The following is a 14,276-nucleotide window of genomic DNA, read 5'->3' as shown; positions in this document are numbered from 1 at the left end:
CACCTGTCACCCCCGGAAACAGTTGCTATGGTCTTGAATTAAACAGATTAAAGGTGCACTGAGGAACTTTTCCGCTCGAGAAGATGTTGTTACCGTTACATAGATATATTTATTTATTTTAGCAACAAAAACGCCTCAAACTGAGTCACTTACATGTAAATAAGTGTAATGCCGTACTGTGGAACATTCTTGCACCTTTTTCTGTTTATCCCTTAATTTTATGCCATTTTTTATTATGTTTTTTTTTTTTATTTGTTGGTTCAAAAGTGCATTTTATGTGTTTTCCATGTAAACCTAAATTCTGAATTATTATTTTCATGTAAACTCGAAGAAGATTTTAATTCAGAACAATTAAAAAACTTCATGTAACAGTAAATTGGCTTAGAACACAGTGGATTTATTTTGACCTTAAGTTAAGTCGAGTTCAATTCTATAAATATACAAAATAAGGCACATCAATCCGTCTGTCGTTTCTTTGTTTGTTTTTCAAAATAAAGCCAAAAATAAGAAAATGAAAAAACAACAATTTTCTTCATTATTTGAAATCAAAAAATTGAAAACGATTTGTTTTTTTTGCAGTTTTCGATTTTGTGTTTAAATGAAAAATGGAAAAAACTGATAATGGACTAAATTAGGACTGAGCCAGGACTAAAACAGGATTAAACCAGGTCTAAACCAGAACTGAACCAGGACTAAACAAGTGTCAGTCCTGGTTTCAGTCACAGTCTCAGTTCTGGTCCCGGTGTCACTCCTGGTTTGGTCCCGGTCTCAGGCCCAATCTGGTCCCTGTCTGGTCCCGGTCTCAGTCCTGGTCTAGTCCCGGTCTCAGTCCTGACGCACCTCCGGGCCCGTCCCAACATTCAGTCCTGGTTCAGTCCTGGTTCAGTCCTGATTTGGCCCCGTTTTAGTCCTCTTTTAGTCCTGGTTTAGTCCATTATCGTTTTTTTTCCATTTTTCATTTAAACACAAAATCAAAAACTGAAAAAAAACCAAATCATTATCTCTTTTTCATTTTGGTTTTAGAGACAAATAATGAAGAAAATTGTTGTTTCTTTTCATTTTGTTATTTTTGGTTTTATTTCGAAAAACGAATGAACGAACGACGCTAAGAAGAATATTTTACACAATTCTAACTCTGCTGTACTTTTATATTTTTTCATTTCTGTCGTGTTGCGTTCATGTTGCAGCTCGTTGCTCCGTTTAGTCCGGCTCGTTTTGTTTTGCTGCAGGAGGTTTTTTTTTTTGTTTTTTCGTCTTGTTTTGCTCGTTTCTTTCTCATTTCACACTTTCGGGTCAGATGAGGAGGACCGAACGCCGGCCGTGCTCGTCTCCAGCGGACCGGCAGAATTGCATGATGGGTAAAAACTCCAAAGCGCTCGTCTCTTTTTTTGTTTATGAGGCTTAATCAGGGCTAATGCTGCGGCGTTTGATCCCAGCGTGCACCCGAGGGAGACGCTCACACGCCGCCGCCGCCGCCGCTCACACCCTCACACACCCCAACACACGTCTGGGGGAAAATGTTTTTTAGGGTTTTATTGGATTTTAGATTTGTTTTTGAGCTGGACTGGACTTTTACATTGGACTAAACCAGAAATAAACTAGGACTAAACTAGGACTGAACCAGGACTGAACAAGGGCTAAACCAGGTCTAAATCAGGACTAAATCAGGACTAAACCAGGACTGAACCAGGACTAAACCAGGACTGAACCAGGACTAAATCAGGACTGAACAAGGACTAAACCAGAACTAAACCAGGACTAAATCAGGACTGAACAAGGACTAAACCTGGGCTAAACCAGGACTTTGCCAGGACTAAACCAGGACTAAATCAGGAACTGAACCAGGACTAAATCAGGACTGAACAAGGACTAAACCAGGACTAAATCGGGACTAAATCAGGACTGAATAAGGTCTAAACCTGGGCTAAACCAGGACTAATTCAGAGCTAAACCAGGACTGAAAAAAATACTGAACCAGGACTGAACCAGGACTAAACAAGGGATAAACCAGGACTAAAGCAAGTCTAAAGCAATTCTAAACCCAGGTCTAAACCCAGGTCTAAACCCAGGTCTAAACCCAGGTCTAAACCAGGACTGAAGCAGGTCTAAATAACGTCTAAACTAGGACTAAACCAGGACTAAACCACAATAAGTACTTCTACTTTTGTACTTATTTTAACAGTTGTAAATTTTGTGTTCTTGGCAGAAACAGCAGGTGAGATATTTTGAGTCTGTTCTGGTTCAGAGACTAAAGTCCTGATCTAATGAGGCTTGAAGTGTTGAAAATCTTTGTACGTTTGCGATCAGGATTTGGATAAAGTGTTTTTCCAAAGCCTCAGATCGTTATCAGAGCCGAGGAAAAGCTTTTTCAGTTCATACAGAAAGAACCAGCTTTACCACGGAGAGAAAGTACTTTTATTTTTGTTTTTCTAGGTATTTTTGAGCTATAAAATCACTTGTAATTAAATAAATGTAAAGTAGAGCTGTTTAATGTCACACTGTGGAACATTCCAGGCAGAGCAATGATGTATCCATAGAAACCAGCAAGCTCAAATACACGGGAAAAATCAGGCACAAGGACTTTAGTTTCAGAGTTTGACCTGTATGTGTTTTTGCTGATAGCGATTACGCTCTGCCAATATTTTTGGTCCGATACGTATGGACGATTTTGACAGTTTTCCACAAAATATATGATTTGAAATTAATTGTAATATTGTCTGTACGTTTTACATCTGCGTCAGGAAACTATAAATCTCACAAATTATTTTAGACGTTCAGGTTGTTTTTACTGCTAACCCATAACAGCCAACGGGAGCCCATTTCTGCCAGGAAATAAATATAAATATAAATAAAGGCTCACCAGAAGTTATCATTGTGAGTTTTAAAGGTCATAATTACGAGTTTAAAAGTTGTAGTTATGAGTTTAAAAGTCACTGTTACAAGCTTAAAACTCATAGTTACAAGTTTAAAAATCATAATTACGAGTTTAAAGTCATAATTACGAGTTTAAAAGTCATAATTACGAGTTTAAAGTCATAGTTACGAGTTTAAAATCATAATTGCAAGTTTTAAATCATAATTATGCGTTTAAAAATCATAATTATGACTTTTTGTGAGGCTTTTAATTTTTATTTACTGGCAGAAACAGGCTTCCATACAGAGCAGTGTAATCTCAGTTGTGAACCCTATCATCATACTTAAAGCTGCACTGTGCAACATTTCCAGTGGAGGGTCTGCAACCTGTCAGTCTCCATACATTATTGCTTTGCCTAGAATGTTCCACAGTACAGATTAAACCTACTGTATGTATCACGAAGGAGACGAGTTACAGCTTTATGCTATGTTACAGGGAATTATTGTATTTTTGAGTGACAGAAACACACATAATGGATAAATGCTCGATCCAGAGAAAGCAATAACATCTCCATGGAAACGAGCAGGTAGAAAAGTTGCACAATGCGCCTTTAAGTGTTCAGATAAAGCTTTAAGCAGAATCTGTTGTGGGAAATATTATGTGTTGGTCATGCTAATTCACCCAATATTATGGACTTTGGAATGACAACAGGGTGGAAAACACGTATGACTATCTATAGGTCTATATAACATGTTTTTTCTGTACTTTGAGTGCCACGAAGCAGAAAAACTGACGTATGTGGACCCCGTGGCATGTTCCCACCCATGATAAGGTGCACTGGGTCAGCAGTATTGTTCATTTTCTTGCTGTATATGCTAAATCACCAAGTTAATGTTTTGTCAAGATGTAGTATAAAGCTACCCCTGATTTTGAGTTGGTCAGAGACGTCGTTCCGGGGTGGCAGTTGTACAGTTGTACTTGGTAATCAACTTGAATCTCTCTCAATGGAAATGCTGATAAAGTGGCCTGTTCTCTCGGATTCTCCATCTCCTGTGCTTCTTTTTAGGACACGCATTGAACCTTCCGAAAAAACCCACACTGTCCAAGAATATATCAGTCTGTTTCTGTAGGAGAGGACGGAAAGAGGAGAGGGAGAGAGAAGAGTGAGGAGTGAGGGAAAGGTTACAGAGGTTACAGAGAAAGCAGAGGGAGTGAAGGGTGCTGATGGACAGATGGAGAAAGAGAGAAGTGGTGGAGGAGGAGGAGGAGGAGGAGGAAGAGTCGCTCGGTGCCGGTCTGACTTGATGGACGGCAGCAGAACGTGGGCCGTGTCATTTCACAACAAACCGAGAATCCTCCTCCTCCTCTTCCTCCTCAGCACGACTCACTCACATGTTCTGCTCCGTGTACGCGGCGCTTCCACTGGTACCGAGCGTCACGTCACACTGGGGGCGTCCTACATCTATGCGCTTTGACGGAACGTTCAACGGTTGCCATGGAGACGCAACGCACACACGAGCAAACACAAACCAAGGTAAACAAAGCCTCAGACAGAGCAGTGCCTACAGTTTTAAAAATAATAGCAGTTTTATGATGTATAGTATTCTGATTTTAACTGGGTTTTGAGCGAATCACAAATCAGGCAACTTGGAATGTTCCACAATATGGCATTAAACTATTGTCTATTTACATTTTTAGTTTTTACCATTTTTACCGACAACAAACACCTACGCACTCACTGCAACTGTTTATTTTTATTTTATTTATTTATTTTTGTTGAATTCATCTTGGAAAAAAAAAAATCTTCACAATGAAAAAGAGCCCAGTCCAGCCCAGGACTAAATCCAGGCCGAAACCAGGTCTAGCCAAGGACTAATCTCGTCCTAAACTAGGTCTAGTCCATGAAGAAACCAGGTCTAGCCAAGGACTAAACCCGGCCAAAACCAGATCTAGGACTAAACACGGCTGAAACCAGATCTAGTCCAGGACTAAACCCAGGCTAAACCAGGTCTAGCCAAGGACTAATCTCGTCCTAAACTAGGTCTAGTCCATGAAGAAACCAGGTCTAGCCAAGGACTAAACCCGGCCAAAACCAGATCTTGGACTAAACACGGTCGAAACCAGATCTAGGACTAAACACGGTCGAAACCAGATCTAGTCCAGGACTAAACCCGAGCTAAACCAGGTCTAGCCAAGGACTAAACCCGTCCTAAACTAGGTCTAGTCCTTGAAGAAACCCTTCCTAAACCGACTAAACCCGACCAAAACAATGTCTAGCCAAGGACTAAACCCGACCTAAACCAGATCTAGCCGAGGACTAAACCCGACTGAAACCAGGTCTAGGCTAGGACTAAACCTGTCCTAAACCAGGTTTAGCCTAGGACTCAACCTTGTCTAAACCAGGTCTTGCCAAGGACTAAACCTGACCTAAACCAGGTCTAGACAAAGACTAAATCGGACCTAAATCTGGTCTAGTTTAGGACTAAACTTGACCAAAACCAAATCTAGACTAGGACTAAACCCATCCTAAACCAGGTCTCGCCCACGAATAAACCCTCTGTTCCACCTTGTGATGTCATGAAGCTGTAGTTTTCAGATTTGCAGCTCCAGGTCCAAACGCTTGATCCAAACTCTTCTCTGTGACTTGAGGTGAGTTAAACGTGTGTGAATGAAACCTAAACCAAACTCCAGGTCTGAGTGTGAGGAGGAGGAGGAGGAAACGTTCTGGCCGAGCTCAGAGAACAGAGTGACGTGTTCCTTTGATGAAACCTTCCCCCCTTTTTAACCCGTGACTGATTATTTCCTATTGTTAAACTCGATACATGTTCATTAAAGTGTGTGGATGGAAATCGTGTTAATTCTGCCTCTCCATCAAAAGTGCATTAGCTCTGACACTTCCTCCTGTCGTGGAGCCAACAGGACCCGGCCTCATTCGTCTGCACATATTAAATTGCGATGATTTATTTAAACGTTTGTGACAAGAAATAAAACCTCCGAGCGCCGCGTTTCACCGCCTCCGTCTTCGGATATTGATTTTTACAGAGTCTCCGGAGTTTCAGTCCCTGTTACGTTAGAAATAAATCATGTTTCGGTGACAAAAACGGTGTTAGATTTGGGATGCAATGTCACGAGAAATTATAGTTGGTGATTAAAAAAAAAAAAAGTACGCGACACCACCAGGAGAAGTTACGGGCCGGGACTGTGGAGAAACATTCACAATATAGTACAATAAAACACCTGTAATTGAATAAATGTAAGAAGGACACTGTGGAACATTCCAGACAAAGTATTAACATCTCCATGGAGACGAGCAGAAACAACAACAGTAACAGTTTAGTTGTTCCTGTAATACTTTTTAAAGTATTATGTTTTGCTACAGAAAAATATTGTGATAAACAAAAACTACTTTATACTAGTACTGCCATGATAGTAGTAGTTGTAGTAGTTATAGTAGTTGTAATAGTAGTTATTGTAGTTGTTGTTGTAGTAGTTGTAATAGTAGTAGTATTTGTAGTTGTAATAGTAGTTGTAGTTGTAGTAGTACTAGTACTAGTTGTTGTAATTGTAGTTGTAGAGGTTGTAGTTGTAATAGTAGTAGTAGTATTTGTAATAGTAGCTGTTGCAGTAGTTGTTGTAGTAGTAGTAGTAGTAGTAGTAGTAGTAGTAGTAGTAGTAGTAGTAGTAGTAGTAGTAGTAGTTGTAATAGTGATAGTAGTAGTAGCAGTAGTAGTTGTAGTTGTTGTAGTTGTAGTTGTAGTTGTAGTAGTAGTAATTGTAGTAATTGTAATAGTAGTAGTTATAGTAGTAGTTGTTGTAGTAGTAGTTGTAGTAGTAGTTGTAGTAATAGTAGTAGTTATAATAGTAGTAGTAGTTGTAGTAGTTGTAGTTGTAGTAGTTGTAGTAGTAGTTGTAGTTGTAGTAGTAGTAGTAGTTGTAGTAGTAGTAGTAGTAGTAGTAGTAGTTAGTAGTAGTAGTAGTAGTAGTAGTTGTAGTAGTTATAGTAGTAGTAGTTGTAGTAGTTATAATAGTAGTAGTAGTAGTAGTTATATAGTAGTAGTAGTAGTAGTAGTAGTAGTAGTAGTAGTAGTAGTAGTAGTAGTAGTAGTAGTAGTAGTAGTAGTAGTAGTAGTAGTAGTAGTAGTAGTAGTAGTAGTAGTAGTAGTAGTAGTAGTAGTAGTAGTAGTAGTAGTTATAAGTAGTAGTAGTAGTAGTAGTAGTAGTAGTAGTAGTAGTTATAATAGTAGTAGTAGTAGTAGTAGTTATAATAGTAGTAGTAGTAGTAGTAGTTATAATAGTAGTAGTTGTAGTAGTTGTAGGTATGGATGGAAGTCATTTGAGTTATTTACTTTCTGCCACTACTACAATACAATAATATAGATAGTATGTATAGTAATGATAGTAGTAGTAGTAGCAGTAGTGGCAGTAGTAGTAGTAGTAGTAGTAGTAGTATGATATGAAGTGTGTGTACGGTGAGGATGTAGTAAAATGTAAAATGAGGGTCTCTGGTTAAATTTAGTTCTGATGTTAAAGTTAAATCTGTGGGAACTAAAACATAATGTGAATGTAAATGTGGGAAACGGCACATTCCCACAGTAATCACACTGATACAAGAGTGTGTGTGTGTGTCTGTGTGTGTGTATATGTGTGTGTGTGTGTGTGATGTGCAGACGGGAGTTTGGGCTGAATGAACTCGGGTTTGAGTGATCAGACTCTGACCTCAGGGTTAATGCTCCATAACTGTTCTTCTTTTCCATACATGTGTATCTATAGTCCTGGTTTAGTCTCGGAGTAGTTCTCACGAAGTCTCGGTTTAGTGCGGCTTTAGTCTCAATTTAACCCTGGTTTAGATCTTGTTTAATTCTTGTTTTGTGTCCTGGTTGGTCCTGGTCTAGTCCTGGTTTGGTCCTGGCTTTGCCCTGGTCTAGTCCTGGTCTTCTTCGTTCGTTTTCATCTAGTCTTGAACCTTGTCAAGTTCTGGTTCAGTTCAACTGTCGAATTTGTCCACATTTAGACTTGTTTTTAGTCCTGTTTTAGTCCTGGTATATCCTTGTTTAGCCCTTGTTTAGACCTGGTTTGGTCCTGGTTTAGACCTGGTTTAGTCCTGTTTAGTCCATGTTTAGTCCTGGTTTAGCCCTGTTTTAGTCCTAGTTTAGTCTTGGTTTAGTCCTGGTTTAGTCCTGTTTAGTCCATGTTTAGTCCTGCTTTAGTCCTGGTTTAGCCCTGTTTTAGTCCTAGTTTAGTCTTGGTTTAGTCCTGGTTTAGCCCTGGTTTAGTCCTGGTTTATGTCTAGTTTAGTCCTTGGTTTAGTCCTGGTTTAGACCTGGTTTAGTCCTAGTTTAGCCCTGGTTTAGTCCTGGTTTATGTCTAGTTTAGTCCTTAGTTTAGTCCTTGGTTTAGTCCTTGGTTTAGTCCTGGTTTAGTCCTTGTTTAGTCCTGGTTTGGTCCTGGTTTAGCCCTGTTTTAGTCCTAGTTTAGCCCTGGTTTAGTCCTGGTTTATGTCTAGTTTAGTCCTTAGTTTAGTCCTGGTTTAGTCCTGGTTTAGTCTTGGTCTTCTTCGTTCGTTCTCATCTAGTCTTGGCTTGAACCTGGTCAAGTTCTGGTTCAGTTCAACTGTCGAATTTGTCCACATTTAGTCCTGTTTCAGTCCTGGTTAAGTCCTTGTTTAGCCCTCTTTTAGTCCTGTTTTAGTCTGGGTATAGCCCTGGTTTAGTCCTGGTATAGCCTGGTTTTAGTCCGGATTCAGTATGGTTTTAGGCCTGTTTTAGTCCTAGTTTAGCCCTGTCTTGTTTTAGTCTTTGTTTAGTCCTGATTTAGTCCTGGTTTAGTCCTTGTTTAGCCCTCTTTTAGTCCTGTTTTAGTCTGGGTATAGCCCTGCTTTAGTCCTGGTATAGCCTGGTTTTAGTCCAGATTAAGTATGGTTTTAGTCTTACTTTTTAGTCCTGTTTCAGTCCTGTTTTAGTCCTGGTGTAGTACTTGTTTAATCCTGTTTTAGTCCAGTTTTAGTCCTGGTTTAGTCCAGTTTTAGTCCTGGTTTAGTCCTAGTTTAGTCCTGGTTTAGTCTAGTTTAGTCCAATTTTTGTCCAGTTTTAGCCCTGTTTTAGTTCTGGTTTAGTCCTGGTTTAGGCCTGGCTTAGTCCTTGTTTAGTCTTGGTTTAGACCTGGTTTAGTCCTGGTTTAGTCCTGGTTTGTGTCTAGTTTAGTCCTTGGTTTAGTCCTAGTTTAGTCCTGGATTAGTCTAGTTTAGTCAAATTTTTGTCCAGTTTTAGCCCTGGTTTAGTTCTGGTTTAGTCCTGGTTTAGGCCTGGTTTAGTCCTTGTTTAGTCCTTGTTTAGTCCTGGTTTAGACCTGGTTTAGACCTAGTTTAGTCCTGATTTAGTCTAGATTCAGATCGCTAAACTCTCTTCATTATTCTTCTTCTCCTCCTCTGCACTTGTCTCTTTGTCTCTTTTGTGTTTTTTGTCTTTTTGTCACTTTTTTCTCTTTGTTATTGATCACCGTTTGTCCTTTTTGCAGATCTTAAATCTCCCTTGACAACATAAAACTAATTCTCCATCTGAATTTGAATTTTTCCTCAGAATCTGGCGCCGACGTTCGTATCATTTTGGACGTCTTCCTCTTTCGTTTGGCAAGAGTCGAGAATCAATTTAGATTGGAAGATTTGATTAGAGAAAACGGATCCAAAGCAGGAGGACATGTTCAAACTCACCTTTCCAACTGAAAATACCAAGAAAGGCCAAAATACTTAACTAAATTCTGCATAATATTATTTCTTTTTCTTTATAAAAAGCAGTAAATCTCATCGTTTTGACGAGATAAGAGTTTATGTTCTGAATAAGCGACGAAAAAGTGAAGCAGCTGAACCAAAAAAGTCATTTAAAAAACTCCTCTAAAATAAAATCAATGCACCTTTAGTTCAGGCATGAGGTCAAATTACTACTACTACTAATCAGTGCTACTACTACTATGACTACTACTACTACTACTACTACTACTACTACTACTACTACTACTACTTCTCCTGTACCACCAATATTTACATTGTGTCACTTAAACATCTAAATGTTTTCAGATCTTGTTCAGGCCCCTAGTTAAGTTTAGTTTAGCCCTGGTTTAGTCCTTGTTTTGTCCCGGTTTAGTTCTGGTTTAGTCCTGGTTTAGTTCTGGTTTAGTCCTGGTTTAGTCCTTGTTTTGTCCCGGTTTAGTTCTGGTTTAGTCCTGGTTCTGGTTTAGTCCTGGTTTAGTCCTGGTTTAGTCCTGGTTTAGTCCTGGTTTAGCTCTGTTTTAGACCTGGTTTAGACCTGGTTTAGCCCTTGATTTTGTCCTGGTTTTGTCCTGGTTTAGTTCCTGTTTTAGTCCTGGTATAGTCCTGGTTCAGTCCTGGTTTCGTCCTTGTTTCGTCCTGTTTTAGCTATGTTTTAGACCTGGTTTAGTCCTGGTTCAGTCCTGGTTTAGTCCTGGTTCAGTCCTGGTTTAGTCCTGGTTTCGTCCTTGTTTCGTCCTGTTTTAGCTATGTTTTAGACCTGGTTTAGTCCTGGTTCAGTCCTGGTTCAGTCCTGGTTCAGTCCTGGTTTAGTCCTGGTTCAGTCCTGGTTTAGTCCTGGTTTAGTCCTGGTTTAGTCCTGGTTCAGTCCTGGTTCAGTCCTGGTTTAGTCCTGGTTCAGTCCTGGTTTAGTCCTGGTTTAGTCCTGGTTCAGTCCTGGTTCAGTCCTGGTTCAGTCCTGGTTCAGTCCTGGTTTAGTCCTGGTTTAGTCCTGGTTCAGTCCTGGTTTAGTCCTGGTTTCGTCTCTTCCTTTTTCTCATGTACTGGCTGTGATTCTGTCTCGGGGGGTAATTTGTCGTCGTATCTTTCGAGTGTCTGAATTCGGCGCTGTAATTACGTTCATTGATCAGATTTTGTGTCGGGAGCGAAAACGAAACTCGCTCAAAATGAATTCACAAAGTTTGGTATAAGTGTGGAGAATAAAGCCTGTAATTCCTCCACATCTGACGAGGCGTTTGGGGCTGTTTGAAAAGAAAACTTCTGCAGATTAAACACACACGCTTGGTTCTTTTGGTTCAGTGAAAGCTAAAATATGTAACTTTTCTGGTTTCCGGTGCCAGTTCCATTTATTTATCCAATCCACTTCAATTCTACAGCACATTTCATAAACAAAACAACAAAACAAAGAAAGCTTATCCAATAGAAATATAAAATCAATCTCTTTCTGGTCCTCGTTAACACAATAAAACTACTAAAATCAAATAAGACATAAAGTAAAAAATATGAAAATAAAAGACACAGAGGAGCACACGACTCTGTGTTTCAACACTGTGTGAGAGTCAAAGACGAGACTTAAACGCTCTTAATGATCACATGCTCCTGAAAATGTCTCTCTTTATCTTCATTTCTAAACACATGTTGAGTGAGAGTGTTGTGTCGCCGTGGTAACCGCGGAACATTCTTCCCCAGCATGATGTCACTGTGGAACATTGGCGTTGCTAGGGCCGTCGCCGTGGTGGATGGAATCTTCCTTTGACGTGTCGTCAGTGCTTTACAACACGTAAAGTGCTTTAGTGCAGAAGTTTATAAGTGTAAGTGAGTCCTGCAGCAGAACTTCAGACGATCAGAACTTCAGACGATCAGAAGACAGAACAGAGTGAACTTCACACAGAGACACTCCGAGACTTTTCACTTTCACATTTGCACTTTCACTTACAACAGCATTTGTAAAAACATTACAACTGCCACAATGGTGAAGGCACTGAAAAACTTTTTCAACTTTTCCAAGAAAAAGGAAAGTTGTACTGGTGAAACCAGCAGCAGCAGCAGCGTCTCTGGGGGCTACGAGCTCAGGGACAGAGACCTGGGGAAGATCCACAAGGCGGCAGCACAGAGGGATTTGGTCAGAATAGAAAAACTTCTTACCAAAAAGAGGCGACGCATCAATAAGCAGGATAAGAAACAGAGAAGTGCTCTGCATATCGCGTGTGCTCTTGGATACAACGACGTGGTACAGTTACTTTTAGGAGTAAATGCAGATCTGAACCTTCGCGATGATAAAAATCAATCGGCCTTAATGAAGGCGGTGCAGGGAGGACATTGGACCTGTGTCCACATGCTCCTGCAGAACTGTGCAGATCTCACCCTGCGGGACAGTGAGGGAGACACAGCGCTGCACATGGCAGCGGGCACCTCGTGTGTGTCCATAGCTCAACTGCTCCTGGAGCGCGGGGCTCAGATAAATGTCCTTAATGGCCGTGGTCTTACCCCTCTGAGTGTGGCGCTCCGCCTGGACCACACTGACATGGTGAAGTTTCTTCTAAAGAACGGAGCAGATGCCAACGCCACTGATGGTTCCAACATAACTCCTTTAATGTTGGCTGCTGGAGGCGGCCAGGACCACATGCTGCCGCTGCTTTTAGCCAACGGTGCGGACGTCACTGTAGATGATTTCAGAGGATGGACCGCTGAGGTCTACGCCGTGAAAAAGGGACACCAGAGGTGTGCTGAGCTCCTCATCGCACACGCTAAACGCTCACGTGATGGAGCTTCTAAACAGGAGGATGAAGTGAAAGAGGAAGAGCGTGAACACTCCCTCAGCACTGCCTCCAGTAACAAGACATTAGAGGCTTCATCTGTGAACAAACTTGAAGACCAAAAGGAAAAGTTGATAAAACAGGTGCTGGGTAAATATGATTTTGACTGGGACTCTGACGACTCTTCTGATGAAGACGATGAGTCGTTCACAAAGAATCTAAAGAAAAACAACGACCAGCAAACATCTCCATCTGCAGCAGGAGGAGCTTCTGTGGAGCTCAGCACCATCACATCTCTCCCTAAGGTCCTACCTTCTTGCAGAGTCCGGAAATATAAACCATATATTCGAACTTTCACACCGATGAGCCTGATTGAAGAGGAGGATGAAGAGGACGAGCCTGAGGAAGAGGACGAGCCTGAGGAAGAGGACGAGCCTGAGGAAGAGGACGAGCCTGAGGAAGAGGACGAGCCTGAGGAAGAGGACGAGCCTGAGGAAGAGGCTTTGAGACTGGGATCAGAAGGTATCAGTGATGAGGGGTCGTCTTGTGACTTTGACTTCACAAACAGTCCTAAGAGGTACAGCCCCCAGCAAACAACTCCATCTGAACCAGGACGAGCTTCTCTGGAGTTTGAGTTTGAACCAGGTCCTGGAGAGTCTCTCCCTGAGGTCTCCACCTCCATCAATGTCCCATCGTCTGGGTCGAATGGTTCCGCTGACTCGGACACAGAAGACCTGGAGAAAGTGGATTTGAAAAATGATCTTCAGGAAATTACAGAGACCAAGTCGACTCTGGAGCAGAATCATCTGGAGTTACAAAATGAGGAGAGTCGTCAGAATGATACAATGATGTGCGACGAGTTTAAAGAAAAGCTTCAGAGGAAGGAGGAGCAGCTTGAACACGAGAGACAAGAAAAACTGAAGATGGAAGTGAGACAACAAAAGCTGGAGCTCGAGATGAAAACCATGATAGACATGATGAAACAGCAAGAGGAGGCCCACCGTGAGACTCTGAGGCTTCTGGAGCAGGAGCACAGTGCACGAGCTCTTCAGGAAGAACACCTCATCTCACTGAGAGAAGATCTTCAGCGCTCACAGGCAAACAGCAGCCTCAAAGAGACACGCCTTTTACAAGAAAACAAGGCCCTTAAAAAGCAACTGGAAGAAGCTCTCAGTGAAATCAAAGTGATAAGTGAATCTCTGGAGCAGGAGCACAGTGCACGAGAAAAAGAGGCTCAGGAGGCGGCTAAGAGCAGGGCTCATTTAGAGGAGTTGGTCTTAAAGCTCCAAAGTAAACCATCTTTGGAAAACCAACTGAGCAGCAAGAAGCAGGAGCAGACTCCAGCTTCACTCACAGCCCCCAGTCACCGGGTTCTATCAGAGCAAGAGGTGAAGAGCCTCTACAGTTTAAAACTGCAGGTGTTGGAGAAAGAGAAGGAAGAACTCTCCTCACAGATAGAAACATTCAAGAAGAAAGTGACAAACGCTGCGGTGGACAAGTTGGTGATGGACGCTCGTCTGAAATTAGAGACGTTCAGGAGCTCAGAGCTGAAGGCAGAAGTGCACAGGCTGCGCGCGTTAGTCACAAAGCTCAAGCAAAAGCACTATTCATGGCAGGAAGAAGGAAGTGCAGAGACACAAATGGAGGCGGCGCACACAGAAGCGTCCTGGAGTGATCCTCGTCTCCAGTAGGGGGCAGTCTCTTGTATTGTTTTGTTACAGTTCACCTGAGTCCACAGTGTTTTCCCTCTGGCTTTTCACAACCGACTAGAGGTGAGATCGGGCCTAAAAAATCCAGCCCGACCCGACCCGGCCCGCGGGTATTAAAACCCGACCCGGCCCGAGCCCGACCAATTAACTTGATTTGCAGGCCCGAGCCCGAAGCAAACCCGAAATGTCATATTTTA

General features: G+C 41.7%; 1 protein-coding gene across 1 annotated transcript; it reads left to right on the top strand.

Annotated features, from left to right (window-relative positions):
• The first annotated feature begins 11,469 nt into the window (after nt 1–11,469).
• Nucleotides 11,470–14,061, top strand: LOC129411779 (ankyrin repeat domain-containing protein 62-like). Its single transcript, XM_055163737.1, has one exon. It carries the CDS (start codon nt 11,584–11,586, stop codon nt 14,059–14,061), a length of 2,478 nt encoding a protein of 825 aa, XP_055019712.1. The 5' UTR covers nt 11,470–11,583.
• The last annotated feature ends 215 nt before the right edge of the window (nt 14,062–14,276 follow it).

The sequence above is a fragment of the Boleophthalmus pectinirostris genome, unplaced genomic scaffold (genome assembly GCF_026225935.1).
Source record: "Boleophthalmus pectinirostris isolate CB_2022bp ecotype Guang Dong unplaced genomic scaffold, ASM2622593v1 HiC_scaffold_11, whole genome shotgun sequence".
Taxonomy (NCBI): domain Eukaryota; kingdom Metazoa; phylum Chordata; class Actinopteri; order Gobiiformes; family Gobiidae; genus Boleophthalmus; species Boleophthalmus pectinirostris.
The sequence above is the reverse complement of the archived record's forward strand: the minus strand, read 5'-3'. Positions and strand labels throughout refer to the sequence as shown.

Excerpts from the sequence above, each read along its gene's own strand:
- LOC129411779 (XM_055163737.1), top strand. The coding sequence starts at position 11,584 with ATGGTGAAGGCACTGAAAAACTTTTTCAACTTTTCCAAGAAAAAGGAA.